The 16,478-nt window shown below is 41.9% G+C and overlaps 1 protein-coding gene across 7 annotated transcripts in view; it reads right to left on the reverse strand.

Moving 5' to 3' along the window:
* LLGL2 (LLGL scribble cell polarity complex component 2) overlaps positions 1-16,478 on the reverse strand; it is a 2,451,001-nt gene that overhangs the window by 2,140,933 nt on the left and 293,590 nt on the right. For all 7 annotated transcript variants that reach the window (XM_044084955.1, XM_044084956.1, XM_044084957.1 and 4 more), the window contains exon 3: positions 4,451-4,548. In XM_044084955.1, coding sequence (XP_043940890.1) covers positions 4,451-4,485 — 35 coding nt within the window. In that variant the 5' untranslated portion in view covers positions 4,486-4,548. The remainder of the gene's footprint in view (positions 1-4,450; positions 4,549-16,478) is intronic.

Raw genomic sequence — 16,478 nt, forward strand, 5'->3', positions numbered from 1 at the left:
GTAAACACCTGGAATCCTTGACGTCTCAAGTGAGCCGCGACCACTGCCATGCATTTGGTAAACACATGGGGGGCTGTAGTGAGACCAAAGGGCAGGGCCCTGAACTGGTAGTGACTGGCTCCCAGCCTGAAGCGGAGATATCTCCTGGAGCGTCTGTTCATCTTGATGTGGTAGTACGCATCCTGAAGATCTATCGAGCACATCCAATTGTCCTGACCCAAGAAGGGTAGAATGGACTGAAGCGTGACCATCCGGAATTTTGTTTTCCTGATATACTTGTTTAAGTAGCTGAGATCAGTCCCCTGTTTTTTTTGGTACCAAAAAGAATTTGGAGTAGATTCCGGATCCTTGCTGGTCTGCTGGGACTGATTGGATAGCTCTTTTTGATAGCAGCTTTGAAATTTCTAATGCTGCTTGTTCCCTTAGACCGGGTGGAACGTCTGGAAGGGATCTTTTGGGTTGGGATGGGATGTGAATAAAGGGAATTTTGTAACCCTCGGATATGATCGACTGTACCCATTTGTCTTGAGTAAGGGAAAGCCAGGCTTTTGGGTACAGGGATAACCTTCCCCCGACTGCCTCCGAAGGTGGACAGCCGGGCAGCCCCTCAGGGATGCTGAAAGGGTTTATCAGAGAACATTTCTCTGCTACCCTGGTTTTGCGGACCTCCTCTGCCTCTAGGGCGGCGTCTATTATTATTCCCCCCTCTGCCTCTAGAGGGGAATCGACCTTGTGCGTCAGATGAGACTCCCTGGGATTGTTTGCGGAACCACATCTTTCCTCCCCTCTGACCTTTGGGATAGGGTCTAGAAGGCGTAGAAAAACAGACAACTGTGTTAGTTGTGTATTCTGAGGAAGTCCACTGACGAAAGCGGATATTAAACTTTTTGACTACGCTATTACCTTTGTGTTGTGGTGCTCATCTCACTCTCAGCTGGTTACCTTTTTACTTGGTCTATTTGGTTCTAGCATTTTTTGTTCGTAGAAAAACAGACTCCTACAGCAGAGAGAGTCTTACCTTCTACCTCGCACCTGGTCAATGTATCCTTCACCTGTGGATCAAACAAGGATGATCCATCAAAGGGAGAATTGGTGTAGGACGCCTTGAAAGGGTCCGCAAAGTTGCATAGCCGCATCCAGGCGTGACGTCGTAAGGCAACACCTGTGCCTGCGGCTCTACTCGCCCCATCTGCAGCATATGAGACCAGCCGCATGGAGGAGTTAACGATGGAATTCAGGGTTGCCAACTGGGAGTTCATTGTGTCTTTGAACCCCTCAGCTGTAGGATCCTTTATCAGTTCACCCATATCCTTGAGTAAATCTCTCTGGAGACGAGTGAAGTGGCATAAGTAATTCAGCGAACGCATTGAAAAGGTCGCTGATGAGAACATCCGCTCGCCGTACCTGTCCATGGCCCTAGATTCCTTATTAGGAGGATGGACAGGAACTGAAGGATCGGCTAACTCCTTCTTAGTGGCCGCAGCCACCACCAAGGCATCAACAGGGACACCTTTGGATAAAAAATCTTTATCTCTAGGGGCAGTAATAAATTTAGATGGTCTCCTCGGGGTGGGTTCCACTGAATCAGGAGCTGTCCAAGCCTTCCTTGCCACCACTTCCATAAGGGGGTCAAAGGGAGGGGACACCCAGGAGGTAGAAGGGCGAGAGCCAAACGCCTCAAGATACACTGACTCATCCTCCGAAGGGTTAAGGGCTGGCCAGTTCCCCCTCTGTTTGAGGATCTCAAGGATGTCAGCAAAGGAGACATCCTCAGAGGGGGATCGAGGGGAATCTTTCAGATTCCTCTAAGTCAGTGTCAGAGGTGATAGACTCAGGGGAGTCAATGTGCTTCCTCTTGCACTGCCTCTTCCTAGGGGGTTCTCCTACCGGGTCAGGAGAGGCCTCGGAAGAGGAGGAAATTCCCAATGGGGAAACTTGAGGAGTTGGCTCTCTGCGGTCTAAGGCAAGGGGGTGAGTAGAAATCACCGCAGGCACTGTAGATGGGGGGGCTGAAGGAGCCAACTGTGGGGCAGACCCTGGTTCTAGCACGCCCTGCATGACCTCGAAGGCACCCCTGTCAGGCAAGGCTAGAGGCCCCCACTCCGAAGAGACAAGGACCTCCCCCGGCACCGACAGGGACGGCTCCGAAGCCGATGTCGGAGCCGAACTCACCAGCGCCGAAGCCCCGAGAGGGAGAGCGGGGTCGGACAAGGGTCCGATGCCACTCGCCCCCTCGGAGCAGACGAGGGAAGCTCGGCGCCGAGATCCCTCCAAGGAGCCGAAAGGGAAGGTATCGGATCCGATGCACCGACAGTCATGGCTCCGACAAGCCCTGGCTCCGAACTCAAAGGAGTCGGAGGAGGAATGTAATGGGGAACAGAAATAGCCACTGACTGCTGAGTCGGGCTATGCAGCATTTGGGCCAGTGCCTCGGACTTGAGGATTCTACTCACTACCTTTTGCAAATCGTGGTCAGATAACCTGGAAGACCGTGAGGAATGAGTTTTATGGCTCCGTTCAGAGAGAAGAGGGGATCCTGGTGCCGAATGCACGGAGCCGATAGAGGGGGATCTAGACCTCTTCCTAGACTGTGGCTCCGATAAGAGTATTGGAGCCAACGGAGTTTCATCAGCCTCGGCTCCAGCCGGAGCCGAGGTAACAGTATGAGGCTTGGAAACATCGGCTCCGGCCGGAGCCGATATCGAAGCCGTCTTAACCTTTCCAGCAGTCGACTCAGAAACTGGAGCCGACTGTTTGGAAGTTTTAGAAGGCTTCCCAGACACAGATTGAGTCGGGGGGCCTTCAGGCTTTAATAAGCCCCACAAGATTAATTTATTCTTGCGTTCCTGCAGGACTCTAGGGCTAAAACCATGACAAACAGCACAAGAGTCCTGCAGGTGCAAAGGTCCCAGGCAATACACACAAGAAGTGTGACCGTCTGTCAGAGACATTTTCTGACAGCACGAGTCACACTTCTTGAAGCCTGAGACCTTAGCATCTTTTCACATAGTGAAAAGGAGTGCCTGACAAAAAACACAAACACACTACAGACACACCCTCTACCGAAGAAATGATTAAATTATAAGGGCTAACACAAGCCACAAACACACATACAAGCCCTTAACAAAAAAACTACTAATTTAGTCACACTAAAGGACTGGGGGAAGGGAAGGGGCCGAAGGCCTACAAGTTAAGGGAAGAAAAGGAAGGGAATATAGACCCGAAAAACAGGGGTCGATTTATCTAAATATTAATTAAACTAAAAAGGTTACGGTATGAAAACAATAGGGGGTTAAGAAATACCTATTACTGCAAAAACTCTCACTAACCTGCCTGAGCCGGTAAAAAAGCACCTCATCAGCTATAGCGGCAAACAAGATCTGGGTAGTTACCGCCTAGCATTGTGGGATATAGGGGAGCCTCGAGCCGGTGGAATTAGCTCTCGAGCTTTAGAATTGGCAGAGTCGGAGCCGAGGATCGGCTCCGAACCCATCCAGCAAGAATGAAGGCTGGATGGACAACTTAACATATGGAGTTTAAAAATAGGGCAGAAATAAAAATAAAAGAAAAGAGATTGACCTGGGATACAGGATATGAAATGCCTAGACATATTGAGGGCTTTTTCAGTTTAAGTTTAATTTTGGTGGCTGGCAAAAAAGCAATTACTGGAAACTGGAAAACAGTCTAAACCAAAAGTATGCCATCTGTTAACAAAAAATGCTGTTCAATTTCTAAATGTGAATTTTCCAAATTGTATTCCTTGTGACAAATAGTTCACAAGAGCACAGTACACTAAATACTCAGGATTAAAAGTAAATAGGAAGCATCCAGTATACTACGTAAATATAGTTAGTAACTTTTCATATGGATATGTGCATGTACAGTGCCTCCCGTTGTTCTACTTTAATCAGTTGGCTGCCATGTCAGTAATAATTGACTAATGCTTGCTTATTGTTAAGCAGTTACACAGAACAAAACCCAAACAATAACATAGCTGAACATCTTAGGATACCCCTTGAAGCATAAAAAAATTACCTTTCATATATCTGTGGTGATACTTTCTGAACTAAAATGGCGGTTTTCCAAAATATATGTAACAGAAAATATTTTCATTCGGAAAACAGAATGCCCATTTAAAAAGCAAGGTCCTATTCAGCAGACCTTCAGAGAAAAATAAACTTAGCTAGGTTTGCAAAATAACTACATGAAAACTTCTGAATGTACTGACTTCAAAATACAATAAGTTATGTCAAAAATAAAATAAAAATAATGGAGATGTTCACCTGATTTTCTTCAGCAAATTTGGTTTTCTTAGCTAAAGCCAGCAGAAACCATCACCCAAATTCCTTCCATGAAGACCTGCATTTTATTTTCTTCACACCACACAAAACAGACAGTGTGGTATAAAGCACAGCTGTTACAGATAATTTTGGCTACACTTAAAGGATACAGTTTGAGGGCTCCTGATCGAGTTCCAATAGCCATGAGACCAAGGGTGGAGTTATACCCCAGTGCACTGGGCTGGTGGGTAAAACCATGTTCAACAGTCTAAAAATAAATTAAAAATCAATTAATATCCATTAAGGAGTTAACAAATACAGAAAAATACCCAACAGCAAACAGCTCACTACAACAGTTTCTCTTAACAGCCTCAAACAAAAAAAAAATCTTACCTTAAATTGACTGGGGGCTGCAGCTTGGATGCATCATCAGAACCCACTGAATATGGATAAATGCAAGTTTCACACAGCTGACCTAAATACACTTCTCTGAATGTGCTGTTTGCTCTGAAGCTGTTGTCAGCAACCAACAGCTCATGACCAAAGCTTCATGTAGCCTCTCACATTTTAGCTTTGGAACACTACATGCAAACCATGGCTGCGCTTTATTAAGGTTGCTAACCACCTAGCATCTATAAAAAGAAAAACGTCAGATGCCGGGTAAAAGAAGCAGAGTTAAATGGGAAAGGTGTATTGCAGACAACCTTAACTTGAATTCTAACAAGCAAAACTGTAGTCATTGACAAACACAAAGTTTGTGTACTCTTACTACTGAAGTGCAGTACACGCCCCCTCACTCACTCCAGTCTGTATAAAGCAGAGAGTTAAATGACACATGGAAAGCTTAGGAAACAAACAAGGAAAGACATAGTATTCCTGGGCACAAACAACAACTGGTGCCTTGTTTGCAAGAGAAAAAAATAAAACAGCTTCTGGTACTGGCCCTCACCAAAGTTAACAAGCAGTTGTGTGCAGAATTTACAGGGAAATGACACCTGGGATTCACTCACTTTACTTACTTCTCCCACAACGGTTGCTGTAATTGTCAGAGTCCACATTTTGGATTGTACTGCTTAGCATCTCCACACAAATGCAGATATAGATATCACTAGATGTATTAAGGAACAATGACTTGGGGTGTTTTTTTTTTTGCTTAGGTTTCCAACATTACAACTGGTTGCAAACTGGCTCCAACAGTGCAGCTCCTATTTGGCTGCATTTATTCAAGACCTGCTGTTCAATTTCTAAAATGAGCTGTGCTGCAACTCCCATGGCAGATGGTTGCTATTACAGGTCTTGCACTATTCGTGCCAGAGGATTCTGCATTTGGTGTATATGCATCAAACTGCATTTTTCATTCAACTGCTGGTTTTCCTCTACATGCCTGTTTCAGCAAGCAAACTGAAGATTTCAAAAGCAGAGGGTATACACATCATCGGCAGACATAGTTCTCAACTGAATCAAGAACAAACTTCATCAGAATTGAGGACAAATCCAGAAATAAGGTTCAACCAGGACAGTTCCTAAATTGTTAATACTATTAACTTGAGATGTTGCGAGAATAAAATAGAGTGAAAATACATTTTCAGAAGTAAAAAGTCTACACCTACAATAGTTATTTTACTCTCCAAAGGTCACCAGTTTTTCAACAGATTAAGAGGGACACAGCTAAAATTTGAGTCAAATCCAGAGACATCCCTCAAAATCAGGGACATGTGAAAGGTATATCAACACACTGTACTAAATTACTAGGAAAGTTGACAGTAAACAAAACATTCCAGTTTTCTGGTAAGTGTTCGATTTTGATTATATAGCGCTCTGGAAAGAAATGAGGAACAGTTGCAGGTGCTTTTCCTTTTCCAGTTCTAGTGTACTGTGTCACATACAGAACATTTTCACAAAACCAGAGTACATACATCTCTCCTTTTCCAGGTTACTAAATATGAAAAAGTTAATGAAAAAATGATGAAATTTTTAACTCAAGTCTCAACTCTTGTAAAATGTATTTTATTACTTCAGGGACATGGTAACTCACAGAAACCTTTCTTCACTATAACGACGTCTGCAAAACTCCACAAAACTCTCTTTAGATAAAAGATGGGCACCTGACTACTGCTTAGGCTGTTCAAACATTTAATCAGTAACTTGTTGAGCTGGCACATCACAAATGTCCTTGAAAGAAAGTTTCACTGTAATGCCAAAAAATAAACTAGAAGGGTGTTAAACAGCTCCTTGCTAGGAAAATCATGGTGTTTGACATCTTAATGTATTTACAAAGTCCTCAGCAACAGTTTGGTTTCGTACAGCTAGCTAAAAGCGCTGGTCTAAAACACTGTGTGCTCTGGTACAGTTTTGAAAAGTCTGCCTGAATGCACAACTGGTGGAGCCAACACTAGACTAGTGAACCTAGCACCAAAAGTAAACAAAAAATTGACAAAATACATTATACAGTCTTAGTCCTGCTGTTACATGAACACATTAAAGATGTACCTGACAGAAGACATATGTATATCTCTTGTGAACCTGATGGTGCAAAACTGAGCAGGCTACTCACTTTATGCACCTACTAGTAAGTCTATGCAAACATATGAATGTATCTCTGATGTATGTGGATGCTTTCTAGCAAAATTAAAACACGACTCTGACACAACCTGCACTTAGTTTGCAATTTTAGTTAAAAAAACATGTTCATACCTTTCAGCTTTATATTTTGCGATTTGTGTGTACCTGTACTAATGTATTTGGCAATATTTCTAGTTTTGGAAAATATGACCCTCATGAAACGTGTGCTATTTTAGGTCTCAAGTAATACCAAATCAGTACAGAAGTTCTGGACGTTCATTTCTCACCCTGCAGAGAAGTAATACAGCAGTCCTTTACATAACCTAAATAAAATAAGGATTTTTTTGATACTATTGTAGAGAAATGCCTGTGCAAGCAATGTATTTGGTGCCATACTATAATTTAGCCATATCTATAACACACTGACATTTCATAAAAGTTTTTGTGAATTATAATTTTACCCTCTTGTACACAGTGTATTGATCCTCAAAACTTGGACACAACTCTGAAGTTGATTGGACCATTCTGTCCTGATTATAGAGAGCACTGATGGTAAAATTTCTAGTGACTTGACTACAAAAAAGAACATGTACTTAATGGGTTGGATCAGTGAGTTACAAATTAGAAATATATGAGCAACAGAATAAGTTTTTCCAACATGGACTAAAGCTGACACTGAACAAAACTTACACAGTAGTTCTTGATCCTTAACAATGGAGTTATTTATTAAGGCATTTTTTTATGATTACACCATTTCTTGTATAATCATACAATATTCTCTTTTTGCAAAGTCTCATGATGCTATATTTACTGGCATTAAAGGTGAGGGCATTACCCCTACAACTGTGTAATTTTTTTACACAAGTTTGGTAAAAGAACTTTGGCATCTTCAAGTGAAGTAATTATGTTACCCACTATTCATCATATTTGGTTTCATTACACCTGGCTGTCCATAGCCTATTCCCCTCTTACTTCAGAGGACAATCCAAAAATAATTCAACTCAGTACACAACTCTAAAAGGTACCTCTGGAACCCCATGGTGGTGTGGACAAGCAAACCTTCCATCCCCATCTTGGTGTATCCTGTTGCTTAGCCACTGTTTTACCATTGAATAGCATTGTAAATTAAACTGTAATGTTTTTCATTTATCTGTTATTCACGTATGTGGAACAGCATCAATAGTTTTAAGAAGTTCAAAATAAGTAGCTAGCATTCTTCCCTCTGTCAAGTGCTGCTGTTCATCTTCAGAGTGTGTTAAGACAAGTGTATGTGTGCGGGTATATATATATATATATATATATATATATATATAATTACTCTGTGTTTAACTAGAACTTAGTATAATGCAATGCAAGCAAATGAAGCTTTTCTCCCTAGACCTGCTGAAAATGGGTATTACCCAAATAGAACCAAGACACACTCCTCCAAAAAAAAGGAAGCCAATCTGATGGTCTCCTGCCATAAACAAACTATATAACAGAACAAAGAAACTGTTGCAGAAAAGAGGAAAATCCCAGGATGCAAAAAAACTCCCTTACCAGCCCCTGTAAGAAGCTGAGATCCCTCATAAAATTCTCCAAAGCTAGTTACAAAAATAAAATTGCCAAAGATTCCAACGACAACCACAAGGCATTCTATAGTTATGTCAAGAATCTAAATGGCAAGGCTCAGATCTGCTCTGAGCTACAACAGAATGGCATTAAATATACTGATCCCGAGGATATTGCCAATATACTGGCAGATCGATTTAGTGCAAACCTCACCCCACTCTCACCCCCTAAGGGGCCCACCTCAATACCAAAAGATTGCCAAATTCCGGTAATCACGACCACACAGGTAGAAACGCACTCTCCAAAGCTAAGAATACAGCATCCATGGGACCAGACGTACCGCGCTGTGTACTACATGAACTAAAAATGAACTGGCACCTCACCTAAGTGTCATGTTTAATCATAGCCTCGCCTCAGGCTTCGTGCCCACTGAGTGGCGCACAGCTACAGTTATCCCACTCCACAAGGGGGGATCCACCTTGGATCCTGGGAACTACCGTCCCATCAGTCTGACAAGCCTGCTCTGCAAGGGCATGGAATGCATTATCATGGAACTTAGAATCAAAAGACATTGGCAACCTTCAAACACTGGAGCCCACCCAGTTTGGATTCATGAAGGGCCGATCTTGTCTCCTGAACCTGACTGACTTCTTCGAATCAGTCTAGAGCTGTGGACGAAGGTAAGGCAGTCCACACAGCCTATCTGGACCTTCCCAAGGCCTTCCACACCATCCCCCACGCTGGAATCATACATAAACTTACTAAGCTGGGCATAAATCCCTACATCACTCGATGGGTTGCCAACTGGCTTACTGACAGAACCCAGACTGTAAAGTAGCCGACTCCAAATACAGCTCTAGACAAGTGGAGTACCTCAGGGTTCAGTCCTGGGACCACTCTTGTTTGGCATCTACTTCTCCGAAGTACAGGCCAACACTAAGGGACTCTGGCTAACAAAGTTCGCAGATGACTGCAAACTGGGAGCCATTATTGAATCCCCAAATGATGTGGATATTCTACAAAAGGGCCTTACAGAAACAGATGCTTGGTGCCAGAGCCATGGGCTCAAGCTTAATGCCAAGAAATGTACAGTTATCCCCTTTGGGAAAAAACATGTACCCATGAATTACCACATAGGTGGCAGTACACTAAACACTGAAAGTGTGATGAGAGACTTGGGGACACAGGTGGACAGTGGTCTCACCTTTGATAACCACTTCGCCACAACAGTCAGGAAATCCTTCTATGTGGCACACCTCATCACAAAGGGCTTTTCATCCAGAAAAAAGGTCATTCATTGTCCCACTGTACTCATCCCTCATTAGACCCATTATAGAGTACAAAGCCCCATTTGGTATGTACCTCACAAGACATCAGCAACAGCTGGAAAGGCCACAGAAATACCTCACTAAAAGAATCACAGGCCTAAAGCAGATGCCCTATACTGACTATCTAAAAGAAACTCCAGCTATACTCTGTGGCATATCGTCTACTCAGAGGCGATCTCTGCTTAACATACAGGGCCATGTCAAACCCTGAGGTGTTGGACATGCTCCACTTAAAAGAAATCCCAATCCCTCAGAGCCACACGCTCCACGGATCTAAACCTTGTCATCACAATGAACCTACCCCTTTCTTCGCTATCATTTGAATTCAATAAAGGGAGATATTTCTTCCACCATCCCTGTAAAAATTTCCTCCTTAGTAGACTCAGAAACTCTAGTGCATCCCCTAGCCATAAATAACCGTTCAATATAATTTAACTCATCCACTATATCTTCCCTGAGGGTGATCATACGTGCCACTCATACCATCTGGCCCTTAACAATATTCTTTTTTTTTAAAATAAGGATGGTTACTGTTGTAATGCAAATATGAATTTGAAAAATGAAAAATGTTCTTTCCTATAAAGTTTAGATACGTAGCTTCTATTAACAATGTCCTTGAAAACATTAACATATAAAAAAATGCAATTCTAGCAATCTACATTATAATTAAATGTCAAAAATTCTGTGGTACTATTGATATAACTCATGGCTTAATCAATTACATCTATTGGACCCTTCCAAATAATAAAAAAGTTGTCCAAAAAACAAAAATAAACTAATGTATTCATAATACCTGGACAAAAAAACATAATAATGTTCCCAAAACAACAAAACAATGTTGACAAATATGGGGGCACAGGATGCTCCCATAGCAACCCCAAAAACTTGTTTGTAAAATTCACCCTTAAAGAAAATGAAATTATTTTTCAGGATCAACTCCATATTCTCTAGTATTAAACTAAAGTCTTGAGACAGGAAATCAAATCCAGTTAAAACTTGCGCAAACCAGGTTAGTCCTACATTGAGGAATAAGACTAAAAGATCCTTAATATCAATGGTAATAAAGCAACAACTAGAAGCAAATTCTACCATACTCTTTTTTTTTTTTTTTTTTTTTTTTTCAAAAATCGCATGAATCCCTAATATGTGCTGGTACAAACCATAAAATGGTTTTAACTTTGTGTCCACAACAGCAGCCATAGGCTGCGTTTTAGAACCAGTGGATGACACTATTGACCTCAAAGGGAGATTAAATGTATCTTTGTGGACTCTGGGAATCCCAAAAATCCCAGGAATCACAGGTTTTGAAACAGCCAAAAATTCATATAAACTTATCAATGGCCCCTTGTAACAGGTTATCATCCAAAATAAAAATCTATATTTTTGCAAGCTAAAGCGAAAGCGCTCAACCTGTTATTACCTGGTATAAACAGTTAAATAGAGGGAATGTAGTACCAAAATGAACTATTAACCAAGAAAAAGGTACCACAAAGATCACCAGGTTGCAAAATGTCCATTGTTCATCATTCTGTTTGGTGAACTATTAACCAAGAAAAGGTACCACAAATATCACCAGGTTGCAAAATGTCAATTGTTCGTCATTCTGTTTGGTCTTAACCTTCATCTTGGAATAAACTGGATTTCTGGATTTTGCAACCTGGTGGTCTTTGTGGTACCTTTTCTTGGCACATCCTCTAAGGTATCCCTAAGACAACAATTGACCCCACTAGTGGAATCTCTCAAAATGTTTATTAAAACACCTCACCAAATTCTACTCCTTCACAGAATACATTTTTATTCACAATAACAGGGCCAACTGCATTTTTTTTCACCTTTAAAGTTCTTACCATAATAGAAGTTTTGTTGGTGATACATTAGACAACAGAAGATGTTGTTCATACATGTATAATGAGTGCACTTTTTTTTTTTTTTTTTAACACTTGTATGAGCAAGTTCTTGTACTCATGCATACACAGTCATTTTCATTTACCTAAGTGGCACCCTTGCACATTTGCTTACTGCAAAATCTGCAAAAAGTTTTTTCAGCAGTCACCCTCACTATCTTGTAGCTAGGAAATACCTCCATTTTTTAAATAATGGAATGTTACATTCACAACTTTTCCTTTTAGTTTTCTGCTGTCATTAAACAATGTCAAATTATTCCTTTCAACCTTCAAGGTCAAATGACCTGGAAGGTTTGATAGGAAAAGACTTGTTTCTGTAACTTGTGCAAAAACGACTTGTTTTAAGATTGAGGATAATTTTTGAAAGCTGTGCATTTATTCTGTTCTGCTGCATATCAATTTCTTGCTTCCATTAAAGATTTTGTCCTTACTTTACCTTAATTTACTTATACATTTGTGTCTTACTAGTACATTACTGAATGCAGGCGTTAGTACCACATAACTCACCAAAAGCATACTGAACAGATGAACTTTGTTCACTGAGGATGGCATCTCAGTGTTCTTATAACTATGTCAAGCACTACACCATATGTTACACTGTTAAAAAGTCTAGCAAGGACAACTTACTTAATACTGGCTTTAACGTTATTCTTCGGTTAAAGATGAGGATTAAAACCCCCCTACATTTTTGCATAAGATACTGACACTAGCTGAAACGCACCCTATTTGGTCCAAACTGTTTTGACTGGTGTAGTCAGTCAATATTTACAGATGCTTACGTAACAATGAATAGGTCACCCATTCAATGCTTGAGTAACCATCAACAAAGGACTGTATTTTCACATCTTGCAGCACAGTCCTCATGCTCAGCAAGGAAATTACCCACTGTACAATAAGCACCCCTAATTGACTTAAATTAAGTACTAATATTAGTTATTGTAGGAGCAAATTCTAGTTCTGAACTACTTTTTTGGTTTCTCTCTATTTTGCCAGAACTAATGCAAAACCACCTACCCCATAAGATCCGCAACCAAATCTGAAATGCGCAATATGCATCCTGGATATTCAAACTACTTTTCAGTAATGCTATATTGTAAACCAGATAATGAACATTCCACTATTGTAATGTGTGGATGTCTGTAAAGCTAGAAGCAAAGTCCAAAGCATTTTACAGATAAGTACGTCTACAACTATCTGAACATTTCATCCAAAAATGCCAGACCATAAACCTTTAAAAATAAGGTACAACAACCCAAAACACAATCTAAGTGACACGATCTTCTGGAAACTGAACACAAGTAAAAGGGCTATGGAGGCATGGGACAAATTTTAAACTGGGGGATGGCTAACAGCAGGATATCAGGTAGAACACGGTCTCTATACAGACTCGCATTTAAGTCTGCAGAAAAACTTAAATGTTTAAAGATAAGCATGCACCACAGCTATTAGCCTAAGCTACAGAAAAGTAAAGTCGTGTAAAATCTTACCATTACAGATGTTTTTTTCATTGTATTCATAACATGTTGGATCTCCTGTCAAAGATAGTCCAATATCTGGGCAGCATACCAAAACCTTTACATCCTCCTAACACAGGCATATGCTGACCACAGCAGGAGTGGGGCATAAAGAAGACAAACACACACTCCATAGTTAGAAAATACAGTAGTTTACACTTACCATAAATCTAAATGTTTGAGTGTATTTACTGTTGCAGTCGTGACTATTAGGATTTCCTGCCATGAAAGCCCTCAGCTGGCCAGACTACTAGAGAAAATTCTTTCTGGCTCTCAGGCTGGCACATGCCCTGACTGACATCAGTACATTCAGATATAAAGACAGCCAGCTGACATCATGAAATCAGTACTTTCTTGCCATCAACTAGGAAGAGCCCTATGAAGACAGCAGGTGTCAAATGGATAACCTACAGAGCAAGGGAGCCCAGGAAGGGTCCCCTTGGGTGAATTGTAGAAGGACAGATGTAGTTCTACATAGTAGGCTAAGGGGGCAGGAGGGAGGGAAAGAAGACTGCAACAGTGAATAAACTCTAGCATTTACATTTATGGTAAGTGTACATAACTGTGCTACTATGTTCTTCGTGTTTCACTGTTTCACTCCTGACTACTGATAAGATTCCCAAAGCTGAAAAGGAGGGAGGAAGGAGCCCAAGGAGAAGTGAGGATGCCCTGTAGGACTGCAGTGGCAAAGCCTGCTCTAGACTTGAAGGATACCAAGTGGTAGTGTTTGATGAAGGTATGCACTGAGGACAAAGTGGCAGTTTCTAAAATGGCCTTCGTGGAGACGCCCTTAATGAACGCAGCAGAGGTGGCTGCTGGCCTGGTGGAGTGTGACCTGATCCCTAACAGAGGTACTTTGCCATGAGAGCTGTACTAAAAGGAGATGCAATGGGAAATCCATTTGGAAATAGTTTGCTTAGAGTCTGGCTTGCTTTCTGAGCCAAGGGAAAGGTAATGAATAGCTGTTCAGTCTTCCTCAAAGTTCTAGTCTTGTCCAGATAGAAACGTAGCGGTCTGTGCATATCCAAGGAATGCAGAATTCTCTCCAGTTTGTTTTGAGGGTTGGCAAAGAAGGAAAGGAGATGGATGGCCTGTTTCAAAGAGGTGTCAGTGACCACCATGGGCATAAAGGAGGGGTTGGTTCTGACAGAGACCCTATCCCTCTGAAAAACAAGGAAAGGTTCCACTGCCATGAAGGTCTGCAAATCAGAAACCCTCCTGGCTGAAGTGATAGCCAGAAGCAGTGCTGTTTTTCAAGTCAGAAATTTTAGGTCAGCAGAAGTTGCTGGTTCAAGAGAGAGCAAGGTCAGCTTCCCTAGTACAAAGTTAAAGTCCCATGGAGGAGTAGGCTTCCTTCTGGGGGAGGGGGGGTCTAATGTGAATTACTTCTCTAAGAAATTGTCTTAAGACGGGATGGGAGAAGAGAGGAGGGTGAGAAGGCACATATGCAGAGACGGCATAAGCATGGATTTTAATGGATGAATGAGAGAGTCCCTGGTTCAGCAGTCCAGTCAGGTATTCCAGGATGTTGGAAATATGTGCTGATTGGGGTTGGTCATCTTTGCACCAAATACAAAACCTTTTCCACTTAGCTGAGCAGGATTTCCTAGTGCTAGGCCTTCAATTCTTTGAGGATGTCTAGCACCTGTTTACTTAGGATAGTACTGCTGCTGGATGTTGTGGGATCATCCAAGATGCAAGGCTGAGGGTCTGCGGGTTGTGATGGACAACTTTTCCACCATTCTGGGTGAGGAGGTCTACCCTCTGAGGTAGTACCCATGGGGTCTGGTTGGTGAGCTCGAGCAGGAGGGCGATACCAATGCTGTCTGGGCCAGACTGGAGCTATCAGAATTGCTCTTGGGCCCTCTTCCCTTATTTTGAGAAGGACACAAGGTAGAAGGGGAAGAGGAGAGAATGTATAAATTAAGAGTTGAGCCCATTGGAAGGAAAAGGCATCCGTTTTCCAGGCTGCCTCTGCTCCTGGTGCAGAATTTTTGTAGGTGTGTGTTTTTTTCAGATGCAAAGAGCTCCACCTGTGGAACTTCCCAAATTTGGGTAAGGGTTAGAAAAATCTCTGGATGCAGATGCCACTCATTGGAGTCCATCAAATGTCTGCTCAGATCTGCCACAGCATTTTCAACTCCAGGAAGGTATTGTGCTACGAGGTGCAACCCCATGGAATATGCTGTTTTCCCAGATGTGCACTGCTAGATGGCACAGGGGGTAGGACTGAGTACCTCCCTGTCTATGCACCACATTACCGTGGTATTGGTATTTTCTGTATTAGCAGAATACCTGGTGTCCATATTTCCTTAAAGGCTATCAGGCCCTTTAGTACTGCCGTGAGTTCCTTCCACTTGATGCGCCTGTCCCGGGAGTTGAAATCCCACTTTCCCTGGGTTTGGAGATTCTGGAAGTGAGCCCTCCAGGCTGTGTCCGAGGTGTGTGTGATTAGGGTTTGACCATGTGGTGAGAATTTGAAGGGGAGGCCCTGATTCTGGGAGCAAGCCTGCACCCACCATGTGAACTATTGTTTGAGGCAAGGGACTGTAGGGAATCTGGGTCTCTAGGGACTGTGAAGCTCTGACACCAGCCATTCTTAAGGTACCACTGGAGCTACTTCAAGTGTACCCTGAATGAAGAGTTAAGTCAGCAAGCAAAGGTGAGTAGTATTTCTGAAAGTTAATTCATCCTCAAGTCTTCATGAGTACATTCATGAAGTAGATCCATTTTTCCACAAAATCTCACCAAGACAACATTGATGTGCAGACTATTTTATATAACATATCATGGACAAAAGTAGGCCAAAAATTAAAGACAGCTGTGTGCACAAGACCCAGAATAAAAAAGTGCCCAATCCTGGTATGCGCACTGGTTCCAGGACTGGAAAAAATGACAGTGTAGAAACCTCAAAATACAGAAACATTCCTACAATGGGGCCGGGACAGGCCCAGGGGGAGGATAGCCCCCCTGTTTAGAAGGAAGTAGCAGTCCCAAAAAAAAAAAAAAAAAAAAAACGATAAGCCAAAGAACAGCCACAAAGGTGATAGAATGGACTACCGAGGATAAGAAAGATATTACATATTGTTATTATTAGACAAAACAGCCCAGAACTTCCAGGCACAAGATATAGAGAGAGATTAAGAGAGAAATTTGAGGAAAGAAAAACTGTCAGAAGCTTCAAATAGAAATTTGTGTTCATTAACTCATTACACCCAAGTGATGCCTCCAGGTGCATCTGCAGTTAACTCCTACAGACGCCTCTAGGTATCAAATATTGCTTGTTCATATTTGCATCAATAATTCCAAAACCATGCTATGTACAAAGTTTTAAAAGAT

This window comes from Protopterus annectens, chromosome 10.part0, assembly GCF_019279795.1.
Source record: "Protopterus annectens isolate FY-2018-M chromosome 10.part0, PAN1.0, whole genome shotgun sequence".
Taxonomy (NCBI): Eukaryota; Metazoa; Chordata; order Ceratodontiformes; family Protopteridae; genus Protopterus; species Protopterus annectens.